The 14,979-nt window shown below is 45.2% G+C and overlaps 1 protein-coding gene across 1 annotated transcript; it reads right to left on the bottom strand.

The window, feature by feature from the left end:
- Nucleotides 1–2,149: 2,149 nt before the first annotated feature.
- VIM (vimentin) lies at nucleotides 2,150–10,093 on the bottom strand. The gene is made up of 9 exons (XM_020881337.2): nucleotides 9,375–10,093; nucleotides 8,700–8,760; nucleotides 6,041–6,136; nucleotides 5,799–5,960; nucleotides 5,180–5,305; nucleotides 4,437–4,657; nucleotides 3,953–3,996; nucleotides 3,334–3,419; nucleotides 2,150–2,508 (listed from the first exon to the last, which is right to left on the bottom strand). The coding sequence occupies exons 1-9, from the start codon at nucleotides 9,935–9,937 to the stop codon at nucleotides 2,467–2,469; spliced, it is 1,401 nt and encodes a 466-aa protein (XP_020736996.2). The 5' UTR covers nucleotides 9,938–10,093; the 3' UTR covers nucleotides 2,150–2,466.
- Between the last annotated feature and the right edge of the window lie 4,886 nt (nucleotides 10,094–14,979).

Raw genomic sequence — 14,979 nt, 5'->3', positions numbered from 1 at the left:
AAGGCTGGTTTCTGACAGTTGGAGATAAGGGAGATGAGCTCATCTTTTTCGTTTCGGGGAGGTGATTTTTAGAAAGAGTTGTAAGGGAATTTTGAGGGTGGGGAGCCCACTAGTCTCAAGATATTTGGCAGAACTTGTCATCTTGGTTCCTTTTTCCCGGGGCTGAGGGACACAAGGGAAACTAAGCTTTATTTATTTATTAATATGAAAGTGACATGCTTGAAGAAAACCAGTGTGGGCCTGGTGTCTTCCCTGCATTTCCCTCATAAGCCAAAGGTAGGGTACAAATGATGAGACAGAAAAAATATGGCTAGGAGGCTGAGAGGGATGTAATGAAAATGGCTAAAGAACAACAACAGCAACAAAAAATCAAAGTTTCTTCAGGGTCCAAGCACCTGGTTATTTCCTCTGGTGATACACACGTCAGTTGTTCAAATATGGGGGTGGGGTGAGGTATGGGGTGCAGGACCACTCCAGGAATCACAGCAGTAACCCCTTTCCCTGTGATATTATGCTAAGGGTAGGATGACTAATAGGTGGAATCTGTTGTTCAAATTAGTACACTTGTGAGTCTGAAAAGGGGGCGTTGTTAATCAGTAAGCATAAACCAAGACCATCCCACACAGACGAGGATGTAAACTTGACTAGAGGTCCCTTCCCAGGCCAGTTCTTTCTTTACTCATGCAGCGCCCATCATAAAAAATGATGAAAATCATAGCTAATGTGACTTAGCACAGTGCCTGGCCTTTGAGTAAACAAAGTGGAAACCATCTTACTTTGTCCTCCATCAACTCTACAGAGAGATAGATGCAAGCACTTAAAAATTACAAGGAGATACTTCCCTGATTAGACCAGTAGTTAGGACTCTGCACTTCTCTTGCAGGGGGCATGAGTTCCATTCCTGGTTGAGGAATTAAGAGCCCCCCTCATGCTGAGTGGCCAAAAAAGAAAGAAATAAAATAATTACAAGGAATGCCTACCACAGCATTCCTGGAGGAGAGGGAATCATAGTAATACAGGAAATTGGGACTTAAAGAAGTCTAGGAACTTCTTGCTGAGAGGAAATTTTCCTCCAAAACACACAATGGGCCATTAGAACTCATATTGCTTCCAGGCCACACCCTCCCTCTTTTGTTTATCTAAACTTTATCCCTCTTCCTAAACTCTGCTCACATTGTGTGACCTATAGGAAGTTTTTCATGACCACAGCACTTCATGCTCATTGCTCCAGATTTTGAAAGCTGATTGGAGATTAGCATCATTGTACCTCATGTTAATTTTATTGCCCAAGGAACAGTTAAGAATTTTCCTTTATTCTGTGTCTACCATCAGTTCCTCAAGCACAAGTCTTTAAACATACCTGTAAGTAGATACATGTTATATTAATACACTTGGGCTTTCCAAGTAACTCAGTGGGAAAGAATCTTCTAAACAATGCAAGGAGACATAGTTCCATCTCTGGGTCAAGAAGATCCTCTGGAGTAGGAAATGGCTGTCCACTCCAGTATTCTTGCCTGGGAAATCCCATGGACAGAGGAGCCTGGAGGGCTATAGCCCATGGGGTTGCGGAGTCGGGCTTGACTGTGCTTACGCATGCATGCAGATATATACATTTAGGCATCACATATAGATATACACACAGAAAAACTGGGTAGTTCCTGGTGTTGAGACTAAATGAATTTGTTCCATTTCTGCGTTGCTAATGGAAGATGCAGCCCTTACATCCTGGCTGTTGTCTACGCTTTAACCCCCAGAGCAGAGTTTGTGCCACTCATGCTGCACATACCAAAACGCACTTTTCATTTTGGTCAGGTTTTTCGTTTTAGGATGTCTGTTAGAGCTGTAATCACACATGGATATGCACCCAGCTGAACTCATTTTATGGAAACACCTAGTGTCATTGCGAGTTATTTTACAACATCTATTTGTAAGTTTAAAAAGCAACTGAATTGCAAAGATGCAAGGTCTACCTAAAATGACCAAATTAAAAACTCAGTTTCAAGCATAAAGTTGAATTTCTCAAGTTAACCCAGCCTTGATTTTGTGGCAGTTTGACCAATATGACAAAAAAATACTTAACCAAAACATAAATATTCTCATGAAATTTAGTGAATTATTTAGATATTATCAAATAAGTAAGATACCAACAGAGTTTTCCAAAGATTTATTGAAGCAGAAACAAGTTGGTCAGATACTTGATGGAAAAAAGCAGTTTTAATGGTATTCAAAAATACTTTTTAAAAAGTATTCTAGCACAAGGCTTCTTCGGTAAACTAGATTATGTTGTAAACTTTTCTCTAAATCTTTTACGGGTGTTGGTTCAAGAACTAGGGCTTATTCCTATTCCAAATCTATCTTGCGCTCCTGAAAAAACTGCAGAAAGGCACTTGAAAGCTGTTTCTTTAAGATATGAATTTTTTTTCCTTCTTGCTGGTAGTATTTTGCTGCACGGAGTATGTGCAGTTTTTATTCCAGATCATCGTGATGCTGGGAAGTTTCGTTGATAACCTGTTAAGAAAAATAGAACTCATATCAAATACAATACTACATACTAATGAAGAAATGATCCCATAAAGCCTGTCAAAGAAAAATCCCAGGATATGGATATAATTTGTTGTGAAAATTGGAAGATTATATTGGTTCTGTATGAAAAGGCTCACAGACAGTGGGGATAGAGACATATGTAAGATGCTTTTCACCTATAGGCAAAATATGTATCTGATAGGATGCTATGACTTAAAAATACTGTGTGTGTGAAGAAGAATGCCATAATAATCGTCAGCAGCAAAATTTACAATTAAAGCATACTAAAATGTATAACAAGTACATCTGATGTGCAGGGGAAGATTACTTGAAGATTACCATACATTTTGACCTTGTCTTTTCCTGGCACAGAGAGGTAGTGAGAAACTACTTAGTCATATGCCATGCCTTTGTATCACACCATGACAGGGTCTAGGAGTGTCCAGGGAAGGCCCTATGTGCAGGATCAAAACATTCCTAATACTGACATAGTCAATATGAATCCATGACACAGTCTTATGAATCTAGATTAGGAATTAACTTAAGGAAACTGTACTCCTGTTTCAAATTAAGCACCAAAGTAAATCACTAATTTTGGACAAAGGCAGACTATTATCTCACCTTCGCATCTAGAAGCCAAATAATTAGTTGGATGTGGGTACTGGCTGGAAGAAGTACTATTCTCCTTTTAGGAGGCATGATTGAAACAAACCTCCCAAATTAGCTACCTGTATCTGACACAGGTTTATGGATTTAAAGGCTTACCAATGCTGGCATGAGATTATTTCTTTTTGATTTAAAGATACCAACCTGTCCATCTCTGGTTTCCACCGTCTTAATCAGAAGTGTCCTTTTTGAATGGGTGTCAACCAGAGGGAGTGAATCCAGATTGGTTTCTGAATAAAGAAAATAGGTACAAAATGAGTAAAAATGAAATTTTTAAAAAGAAACAATTTTGTCCAAAAATTATGGTTTTTGTTCATGATTGTTTTAAGGCACTATTCCCAAAATAATTCTAAAAGATTATCACCTGTTTTCAAGCCCAGGGGCTAATGTTACTGAGACATCAGGATGGGATGGACTGTTTTAGTGTTTACTCCATCAGGAGGAAGAAAAATGGAGTTTCAATTTAACTGGAAGTACAGAATATAAAACAGTATTTGTTTGAAAATTATGGCTGTCCTAGAGAATTTTCTCTTTATGGCATCTTTCAGTTTTAAAAATGAGTGTTTTATAAGCAGAATGGCTAAAAGCTGCTAAAATGTTTCATAGGAAATTCCCTGGCAGCCCAATATTTAGGAATGCTTCCACCGCAGGGGGCCCAAGTTCAATCCCTGGTCGGGGAACTAAGATCCTACATGTCACAGAGATCAGTCAAATAAATAAATAAATGAATAAAAATTTTCATAAAGGATAATCAAATGCTTACCCCTCAGGTTCAGGGAAGAAAAGTTTGGAAGAGGCAGAGAAATCCTATAAAAAGAAAAACAGTCACATTTTTCATAAACAAGGAGAAATTTATACAGTTCTTATTTTCATCAATTAAGAAAACTCCTGCTTATAATTCACTGGTGACGGATTTGCTTTAGAAGCATTAACCCATGATTGGTCTCATTAGTACATTTAAATATTTTACTCCAAGCATTTCATACAAGGGACTGGAAGTACTATAGCATGACTACTGGTTTTCACAGAATCAACTGCAGGTTCAGATCCCAGTTTGGGTAACGAACTAACTAGGACAAGGAACTCAGTCTCTCTGAACTGAAGATTTCTCATATGTAAAAAGTGGTCAGGAGCGACCTTGAATCAGAAAGGGTCTGAAGATGAAATGAATGGTGCGTGGAAAATGAGGGGCACAATACCCAGCCCAGGGCAGCTAGGAATTCACTCCCAGGAGCCCTGTTCCCTACCTGCTCTCCTCTCCTTCCAGCAGCTTCCTGTAGGTGGCGATCTCGATGTCGAGCGCCATCTTGACATTCAGCAGGTCTTGGTATTCACGCAGGTGACGGGCCATCTCTTCCTTCATGTTCTGAATCTCATCCTGCAGGCGGCCAATAGTGTCTTGGTAGTTAGCAGCTTCCACAGAGAAGTTCTCTTCCATTTCACGCATCTGGCGTTCCAGAGACTCGTTCTGCAGGAAAGATGAGAAAGGTGGCGGTGTTATTTCCCAGAAACAAACAAAAACAGCTATTCTCCCAACCGCGGTGGTAAAGAATCCGCCTGCCAATGCAGGAGACTCAGGTTCGATCCCTGGGTTGGGAAGATCCTTTGGAGAAGGAAATGGCAACCCACTCCAGTGTTCTTGCCTGGGAAAGCCCAAACGGGGTCACCAAGAGTTGAAACAACTGAGTGACTAAACAACAACCCCAACCATTTCCAAACTATCTGCAATCATTTCCCCTCGTACCAAATGGGAAAAACTCCAACTTTTGGTGGAAAATAATGTACCAGGTTCCTTCCTAGTGGAAACAATAATATAGGTAAATTAAAACCTTGGGATCTCCAAGATCTTTTTGAATCAATCTGAACGGAATCATTTTCTTTGGATTAAAATGCCAGTTTTTCCCCCTTTGAACAAAATTTTCTTCCAATAGCACCCTCAGATTGGCCACCTGAATGTCTACAAGCTGTCACCTGCAAGTATGATACTCACAGTCCCTTTGAGCGCATCCACCTCACAGGTAAGAGACTGCACCTGCCGACGGTACTCATTCGACTCCTGCTTGGCCTGGCGCAGGGCATCATTGTTGCGGTTAGCAGCTTCAGAGAGGTCGGCAAACTGTCAGGGAGGAAGCAGAAACCTGGGTCAGGCACAGGCCTCATCCACAGATCCTCAAGATGCTATGTGGCCGGGATAAATGAGAAAGCTTAAAGATGGTGAACAAACAAAGTAAATAAGGCATGATGCCAACCAAATTTTACACTCAAAGTTCCAAACTCAACATCTTCCAGGATATGTTGAAACTTCTGTTTGGATAACCAGAGAAAATGAGGTGGAAGGTGGATGTTGAGATTTTCAAGCAGAAATTCACTTTGCTGCCCTCATTTGCAGAGGGCGGAGGTCAAGAGCATGGTTTGGGGGTTACCTGGAAGCAGGGTGACAGATGGCAGTGGGAAAGGATGGGGAAAGGTGGGGAATGCAGTAAGAAATAAAACTTGAACAAGAAGAAAAGCCAGCTAAGCTAGGGCGCTCAAAGGCACTGAGGAACCACCGAGAAGTGCAGCAAACAGCATGGTCTGCATCTGTTCTGGCCTCACTAGCCGGTCTGTACCTTGGACTTGTACCATTCCTCAGCCTCCTGAAGGTTCTTGGCGGCCACGCTCTCATACTGCTGACGGACATCACGCAGGGCAGCCGTGAGGTCAGGCTTGGAAACATCCATGTCGATCTGCACGTGCTGTTCTTGAATCTGGGCCTGAAGCTCCTGGATTTCCTGAGGAAAGACAGACGGAAAGTCAGCCATGCCAGGTACGGGAGCAGCTGCACCCACAAACGTTCAGTGCCTCTTCTTACCTCGTCATGCAGTTTCTTCAAAAAGGCAATCTCTTCTTGCAAGGATTCCACTTTACGCTCCAGGTCAAGACGTGCCAAAGAGGCATTGTCAACATCCTGTTTTGAAAAAAGAAAAAAAAACAGGACATGGAGGAAGATGCTATAAAGTCTGTGGCTTACCCCATTTATTCATTTTAAATGAACCAGACAAACTTAGCCTCTTTACTATGCAAAGGGCACTGACAGATTTTATAACCTTTAAATAAGTTTGTAAATCACCCAGGGCTCTAATATACTGTTTTCTTCTCTTCATTAACAAATTTGCATTGTGATCCATTGAGTTGTACTCAAGGTGACCAATAAATATTTAAAAATAAGTGTACGCCAACATGGGAGCCTGCAATCAATCATTATTGAATCCATAGATTCAGTGAAGTTTTCATTACTTTTTTAAGTCTAGAAAATCAGTGTCACAGGATTTTAAATTTTTTTGAGGCAGGGGTAACATTATGGAATGATATTGATAGAATAATAGGAGCTGATCAATTTCACACCTCCATGTATACATGAGAACATGCAGAACAGAAATTTGTGCTCCTGAAGTTTCAGCACGTAATACCTAAGCTCTCTTTTTGTCTCTTCAAATCTTCTGAAACTTTTTCTCGGGATCCCGAGCAAGTCATCTGACATTCAAGTTACAAGCCTAGATCTTTATTCCAATTCAGGATGTACACTGGCAAAAATGTGGTTCAGCCAAATAAAGAAAAAGAAGTGTAACCCTGAACTGTATTTGCTTTGCTTTCTCTGGTAGATTTTTCTCCTGAAAGTCACTTATCTCATTCCACAAGGGTGTGTCCACATCTTTTTCACTTAGCACTGTGTCAATTCAGTTCCTTAGCCTGTTTCAGAATGACTAATCAACATGCACATACCATACGTAAAATTTCTACTGCTCTGGTCTCCTCCTATGTTTCCACCATGTGTAAACTGGTGGAGAGATTTTATTTCCCCTCAGGGAACGTCTTTAGGATTTTTATACCTCTTATCTTGTAAGCTGGCTTTCCTTGTGTCTCAGCTGGTAGATTGCCTGCAACGCGGGAGACCTGGGTTTGATCCCTGCTTTGGGAAGATCCTCTGGAGAAGGGAAAGCTACCCACTCCAGTATTCTGGCGGGAATTCCATGAACTGTATAGTCCATGGGGTCACAAGCGACTTTCACTTCACATATCTTGTAAACAGTTATATTTGGAGTCCAGGTTAGTCTTAAAATGTTGACCTGTTTCTATCACCTTCATGGAAAAGTATATGAGAAAGGGGTGATAATAAAATAATCCATCCTGGGGAAAAAATCATTTTTGCTTGTTGTTAATCCCTGCAAAAGATAATTTACTATTCTCAATTTTCAAAAGTTCTATGTGTTGTTATACTTGTTTGAAGAGAATATGAGTGGTTTTATCTAATCCCTAAATAGGAGGAACAATTTTTACTAATATTGTTTTATATGAAGTTACTACCGGGAAGAAAACATTGCAGACATGATGATCAGAAATGCTCAATGACTGAAATAAACCACACATTTCCGTGTTTAACTTGATAAATGCATTTCTGCTTCAAAATGTATTCTAGACTATTTGCCTGAGGGAGCTTTTAGAGCCAGTCCCAGTGAGTGTTCAGGAGAATAAAACTGCTGGCAACTAGCCTTCTTTGGGATCCAACTTTAAGTTAAAAATCCTTAAAGGCCATCTACCTTTAGAGCAAGAAAACCATTTTTCTTAAAATCGTATCCTTCATTTTTAGGTTTATTCTTTATAGAGAAAATGCTAAAGAATACAAGGATTCAAAAAAGGCAGGCCTTTCCAAATGTGAGGTAGGACTGCAGCTTTAAGAACTTTTCACATCACATACTTCGAGTCTGGGCCAGATATTAGATAACGGGATGTTAGCAAATACTTGTGTCCAATTAGAACAGTGCTTGCATCATTACATATTCACTAAGAATGTAGCCTGTTGCAAAGCGTCTCCAGGAACACAAAGACTCCTATTCTTTCTCACCAGAGCCACCACACTTGCCAGAATGTCTGTATATACATTCCATAGTGAAGCCCGGAGAAACCATTAATACCTTTCAGCCAAGGGGACAGATGGCTCCTTTTCATCCTTATTAGATCACAAATTAGTTGTGCATAGCGACACTTCTGTCTAACCTTGGGGCCACAATAGAACTTGCCGGGAAGAAACGAAAATTTCTGGCTGAAGTTCAGTTACACTAAGTTTCCTCTCCTCCAATCCATTTCACACCTAAAATTACAGGGCAGAATTGTGCTTTTTGTGGCCCTTGTAAATGATAGTAAACTTTGGCAAAACCGCAACCTAAATCAAACTGTAACTCTTCAATATAAAAATATCAACGTGTTGCAAACACGAAACGGAAAAAAAATGATTTCTTGGGAAAAGAATCTTGAAACAAATTTTAAAATGTTAAAGACCATGTCCTACGGAACGGTTTAATCACTCAAGGGCTTTTATCCAGAACTGCGGTCTCTCTGCCACTAGGGGACTTGGCGCGTAGACGTGAAGTTTTGTATGATTTAGACTTGGGTTAAGGAACTTTTAGAATTGCCCGTGGGTTCTGTGGGCGGGTGGCGTCCGGTGGCTTCGAGTGGTAACGGAATCTACCAACCTGTCTGAAAGACTGCAGAGTGCTCTCGGCTTCCTCCCTCTGAAGCATCTCCTCCTGCAACCTGAAACAGTTTCAGATTAACCACAGGGGAACCGGGAAACCGCCAGGGGCGGGGCGACCACACCCAAACACCCAGTCGTGGCGCAGACCGAGAGTTGCTGCGCCACCTCCGCGCTCAACCAACGAACTGTGGCTCTTAGACCTGCTGTCCTAGGCAAGTTTTAGCGGGACCTTGGCCTCTGCGTGGAAAAGCAATCACTGTGGCCCACCCCGACCTGCGAGACGCCCGCCACCGCCCCACCGCGGAGGAGACTCTACGATCCCTTTGTCTCGCTCCCTCCAAGGCCCGTTGGCTGGCAGCCCGCCAGAGCGGGCTAGGAAACTTTCTCAAAGTTTGGGGAAATCGCGTTCATCCTTTTCTAGGGCCTTAGAGTACACAGTGGTAGTTTTTAAAAGTCTGCAACTTGAAACGTGCGTTCTTGGGCAATGAGTGGGGGTAGAGGGGAAATGCTAACTTGCAAGATCCTAGTTCAGGGCGGGGCCGCGCCGCTTAAGCCACAACCCTGCTCCCCCGCTGTCCCCCCGGCAGCCACCGCCCCGGCCGCATCCCTAAGGGCGTGGCAGCTTCGGTATCCACTTCATCCCTCCCTCAGCCCCGCGTGGGCGCCGCCTTACTTCTCCCGAAGCCTCATGATGTCTTCGGTCAGGTTGTCGCGCTCCACCTCGACGCGGGCCTTGTCGTTGGTGAGCTGGTCCACCTGCCGGCGCAGCTCTCGCATCTCCTCCTCGTAGAGGTCCCCCAGGCGCGACTTGCCCTGGCCCTTGAGCTGCTCGAGCTCGGCCAGCAGGATCTTGTTCTGCTGCTCCAGGAAGCGCACCTTGTCGATGTAGTTGGCGAAGCGGTCATTGAGCTCCTGCAGCTCCACCTTCTCGTTGGTGCGGGTGTTCTTGAACTCGGTGTTGATGGCGTCGGCCAACGAGAAGTCCACCGAGTCCTGCAGCAGCCGCACGCCGGGCACGCCGCTCCGCAGGCGCACGGCCGAGGAGCGCGTGGCGTACACGCCACCGGGGGACGAGGTGTAGAGGGTGCGGCTGGTGGAGGGGCGCAGCGCGCTGCCCAGGCTGTAGGTGCGGGTGGACGTGGTCACGTAGCTCCGGGTGGAGCTCGGCCGGCTCGCGGTGCCGGGGCCGCCGAACATCCTGCGGTAGGAGGACGAGGACACGGACCTGGTGGACATGGCTGCAGAGGGTGGCGGTGGACTGGGCGACTGCGGTAGCACGGACTGACTCCGGGAGGAGAGGCGAGCGCGAGGGCGCGGCGGGTGTGGGCAGAGGGAGCGCTGCTGCGTCTCTGGCGCGGGGACCCCGGAGCGAGAGTGGCAGAGGACCGGACCCCGCGCGGGGCGCACTTTTTATAACCGCGTGAGGTGAGAGGGTTCCCTCCCACTGCCATCCCGGCGACTGAGTGCGCCAGCCAATGGGGAAGGCTGGGCGGGGGGTTGGGGCGGGGGCGCCCCGGAGCCGTCCTCCTCCCCCATTTTCCCCAACCGGGACTGAGCACAGTCCCGTTACTTCTTAGCTGGGCTGGGACTTTCAGGGGCTTTCCTGATGGTGGCCCGAGCTCTGCTCACCTCTGGGTGCTGATAAAGGAGGGGTCGCGCAGTGGTGGTGGGGGAACCCGCCAGGACTAGACCAGAGGGGTCCCGGGCTCCGCGCCAAAGAGATGGAGGAGGAGGCGCGCGGGTGGGAGGGGCGCGCCGCAACTGGGCTGCGCTTTACTGGGAGAGGGTGGGTGCGGAGCCCCGCGGGCCAAGGAGCTGGAGGAGGGGGAGTGCAGGATCCCGCAGATCTGGAGGCGTGGAGAAAGAAACAAAGAGGGCCTGAGATTGGAGCGCGAGGTGGGGGCGCGCACAGCTGTGCACGCAGGGCTCGGGCCCCGCGCAGGAGTGTGTGCACAGCCTGCTTCGAAAGGGGATCCGATGCGGACCCCGTCTCTCTTAGTCCTCTTGTCTTGGGAATTCCTGTTTAGGGGCCTAACGGGCTGGGTCCCCTTTGGACGGTGCGCGCTTCGAGGCGGCGGCCGAGGAAAGCTCGGGGGAGAAGGGTGGGGTCGCTGAGTCACTGGCTCTGAGTCACTGCACCCGGCTGTCCCGCCGAGGGCTGCTAGCGGTACGGGAAACCGTTAGACGAGACTGACTCCAGCTTCCCTGGGCCCGCGCGCACCGTTTGTTCGAAGTTTTACCCAACTTCGAGCCGGGCCTCAGCTTTCTGGTGAGCAGTTCGCCTGTGTGAAGACTAGCGCGCCCCTGAGTTCTTAAGAACTCGCCAAAGCCAGGTTTTGCTCCGATATGCAGGCTTCTCTGTAGTAAGAAACTTCTGCACACGTTCTGTAAGCGCCGAATGCGGGTCCTGGGCATCACAAATGCCCTCCGGGGAGGTTCTTCTTGCCAAGTTCCCCTGCACCCTTCTCTCTCGTCCCTCTCGGCAGTCCCCCCCCCCCCCCCATAAAACCACACCCGGCTTGTAACACGGTCTGGAAATTTGGGGTGAAAGAGGAAGCTCAGCGTCCGCAGCTGCACAATCAAATTGATGTCTGGTTTTTCTGCTGTTGCGGAAGTCATTCAAGGTATAAACTTGCATCAATTCTAGAATGAATTAGGTGATACTTTAAATGTTTAATTTGATGAATGAAAGGCAGTTAGTTGATTAGATGATTAGTTAGAAAGGCAGTTAGTTAGTTAGCCTCAGATGATGGAATGTTTGCAGGAACTGGATTTTTGTGTTCATTTTTTGTTTAGTGATGATGCACCCTGCAGGATTCTGGTGTCTTGTCGGGGAAAAGTCATTGGTCCGATTTTCCAAAAGATTTCCTGCAGTTGGACTTAAAGTGAGAGAAATAAAATTGACTACGGGGTAAAATATTTTGGTGTAGGGTGCCAAGGGAATGTTCAGACTCTTAACACCAAAACCTTTCTAGATAACCCTCAACTAGGTTTTTGTTGCAATGTTAGCAACCCGAAGAACAGAATGGTTATCCCCAAAGAGAGACAAAGAAAATCCAAGACAGTCTTTTAGTGATACCTATAGTAATTTAAAATTCAGAGGTTTTTTGTTTGTTTGTTTGTTTATATTTACAAGACCAAAGGAGTATTGAAAGGATTAACCCCCAAACCACTGTTAAAATAAAAGCATCTTGATTCTGTAGTGAATGGGGGGGGGGGGGGTAGGGTAGGAAGAGGTAAATCCTTTTCTCTGATTCTTTTTTGTTTGTTTTGAAAGGGGAGTACTGAAGGTTACCTGGCATTTAAGAAAAATAGTTTAGAACCAAATGAAGGGTTTATTTCTGTACAAGCCTCTTTTAGGCAATGTTTTGTTTACCACATTCCAGTTTTGGCAAATGGAGCCCTGGCCTTACCGCTCCCCTTTTGAGGACATCCTTAATTCTCTCCTTCCCTGGGAGGCTGCGGGTACCTCCTGAACATTCCTGGGGCGTAGCGCCCTGGCAGACCCATTCAGGCTCTGTGTTACCCTCTTGCTTTCTGAGAGCCCTTTATTCAAGCCACTGCTCAACAAATGTCACCATTGTGAGTTTGCATGGAACCCTTAGGATGAGAAAAAAGCCATCTCCCTCTGGGGGAAGGGAGGATGAATCTTACTCCCACCTAAAATGCTGATCCCAGGGCAATGCATTGGTCCTGTCAGAGGATGCTTGCTGTCTGACTTACTACTGAAAATGAGGGCAAGGCCCTGGTGCAGTGTGGCAGAGTGCCCTGTTGGTGACCACAGCAAATTCCTCAGGCCTATGGTGGCTTCCTCTGGGGTGGCCACTGTACCTCCTCCTCATCTCAGGGGCATCCCTTCTCCTTTCTAACCTGTCCCCTATCTGTAGTCTCGGGATTGTGATATGTTCACTTGCTGTCTTGAGTAGACTGGGTGACTTAAGCAGCAAACATTTATTGCCCCCAGCTCTGGAAGCAGAAAGTCCCAGATCAAGGTGCCAGCCAGTCTGGTGTGTGATGAGAGTCTGCTTGCTGGTTTGCAGACGGCTACCTTCTTGTTTTGTCCTCTCTTGGCAGAAGCAGTGCAAGCTGTGGTCTCTTCCTTTCTTGTAAAGTACACTAATCCCACTTTAGGGGCCCCAGCCTTGTGACCTCAACTAAACCTAATTACCTTCCTAAGGCCCCACCTCCAAATATCCACACACTGGAAATTAGGACTACAATATATAAATTGTAGGGGCCACAAAAACTCAATCCATAGTACTTGCCATACAGCACACACGTGCGTGCGCGCGCACACACACACACACACAGATATACAGGATCCAGTATGTCCTTCTCATTAGAAATTGCTATAGCCTGGGGTGGATTGTAGAGTGTAGAAAAGTGAAGGTTACTGAAACACTTCTACCCAATTCATATAGAATGCATGAGACTTTGGGAAAAATTTATTTCATTCTGAGATAAATTATATACTGCCCAGGATAGTGCCTCAACCAAGGGAGGATGGTCATCATGAAAGGAATCTATCTTTCTGAACTAATATCCTTGAGCATGAAAACTAATCCTGCTCTATCTGCACCCCTGTGTTCTTAGTACCTTTTGGAAGTAAACAGTGCACAGACATCACTTTCTCGGTTTTCCTATTTATTTTTTGATTGCTGTGAAAATCTATCTCCAGAGTATTTTTGAATGCTGGACTCTGAAGCCTCTTCAAACACTGCATGCTGCAAGTTGTCTATAAATAAGGACACAGTGGACCAGTTTGTAGGCCAGGCATAAACATGACCAAATCTAAAGTACTCAACAGTGATTTTGGAATTTGCAAGCTGTGGTGATGTCAGTTGAATTGGGCAATTTGAACTGACAGACCAGCCAGCCATGTGGAGAGGAGCTTAGTAGCCAGTGGAGGCTTTAGGAAAGCTGGGTGGCAGGAGGTCGTGCCAAGAGACTGGCTTCTAGCTGGATCGCCTGGACGGAATGTCAGCAGTGAGAAGGTGTCTAATGTGACAGGGTGAAAACCACAGCAAAATCTAAAGGGTGTGGTATCAAAGGTAATAATAATACTCAATAATGTTAGTGCTTCAGTTTTTGTGTCTTTGGGATGACAGGAACCTTGAATTCTTTAATTTACTGAATACTCTGCTAGCATACTGCAGGATTTATTAGATGGTCCATTTTAAAGACTGGGCAATTAAGAAGCAAGCCAAAAATCTGCCCATGGTGATATAACTAGCAGTGGAGGCAGGAAAGGGGCAAGCTTTTTCTTTTAATTTTTCTTGGAGTATAGTCACTTTAAATGTTGTGATAGTTTCTACCTTACAGCAAAGTGAATCAGCTATTGTTGTTGTTCAGTCACTAAGTTGTGTCCAACTCTTTTGTCACCCCATGGACTGTAGCACAGCCAGGCTCCTTTGTCCACTATCTCCTGGAGTTTGCTCAAATTCATGTCCATTGAGTCAGTGATGCTGTCTAACCACCTCATGCTCTAGCGACCCCTTCTCCTTTTGCCTCCAATCTCTCTAAGCATCAGGGTCTTTTCCCATGAGTCAGCTCCTCGCATCAGGTAACCAAAGTACTGGAGCTTCACCTTCAGCAACAGTCCATCCAATGAACATTCAGCATTGATTTCCTTTAGGATTGACTGGTTTGATCTCCTTGCCATCCAAGGGACCTTCGAAAGTTTTCTCCAGCATCACAGTTTTAAAGCATCAGTTCTTTGGTGCTCAGCCTTCTTTATGGTCCAAGGCTCACATCTGTACATGACTAATGGAAAAACCGTAGCTTTGACCATATGACCTGTGTGTCAGCTATGCATATCCATATACCCCCTCTTTTGTGGAATTCCTTCCCACTTAGGTCATCACCAAATACTGAGGAGAGTTCCCTGTGTTGGACAGCAGGTCCCCATTAGTTACCTGTTGTATGTATAGTATCGATAGTATATATGTTTCATTCCCAATTACCCATTCTTCCCACCTTCTTTACCCCCTCGGTAGCCATACATTTGTTCTCTACATCTATGTGTCTATTTCTGATTTGTAAGTAAGATTGCCTATACCGGCTTTAGGGGGCAAGCATTTGAATTGAGCTCTTTCTGACTCCAAGTGCAGTTTTCTCTTTTTCTTGATGACATGTTGCTTGCTATTAACTAATTTAATTCACAAACATTATTTAGGGGCATGCTGTGTTTCAGGAGCTGTAGGGATAGGATAGCTACCAGGTTATGTTGTGAAGGAGCAGCTTCCTAAAGGAATTTGACAGATCGTTAGAATATCATG

This window comes from Odocoileus virginianus, chromosome 9 (genome assembly GCF_023699985.2).
Source record: "Odocoileus virginianus isolate 20LAN1187 ecotype Illinois chromosome 9, Ovbor_1.2, whole genome shotgun sequence".
NCBI lineage: Eukaryota > Metazoa > Chordata > Mammalia > Artiodactyla > Cervidae > Odocoileus > Odocoileus virginianus.
The sequence above is the reverse complement of the archived record's forward strand: the minus strand, read 5'-3'. Positions and strand labels throughout refer to the sequence as shown.

What these genes read in the sequence shown, in the direction of transcription:
- VIM (XM_020881337.2), bottom strand. Translation starts at nt 9,937, where the DNA reads ATGTCCACCAGGTCCGTGTCCTCGTCCTCCTACCGCAGGATGTTCGGC. An exon ending in TGAAGAAACTGCATGACGAG is followed by an intron (nt 5,961 to 6,040) that starts GTAAGAAGAGGC and finishes GTCTTTCCTCAG; the next exon opens with GAAATCCAGGAGCTTCAGGC. An exon ending in TTCTTCCCTGAACCTGAGGG is followed by an intron (nt 3,420 to 3,952) that starts GTAAGCATTTGA and finishes TTCTTTATTCAG; the next exon opens with AAACCAATCTGGATTCACTC.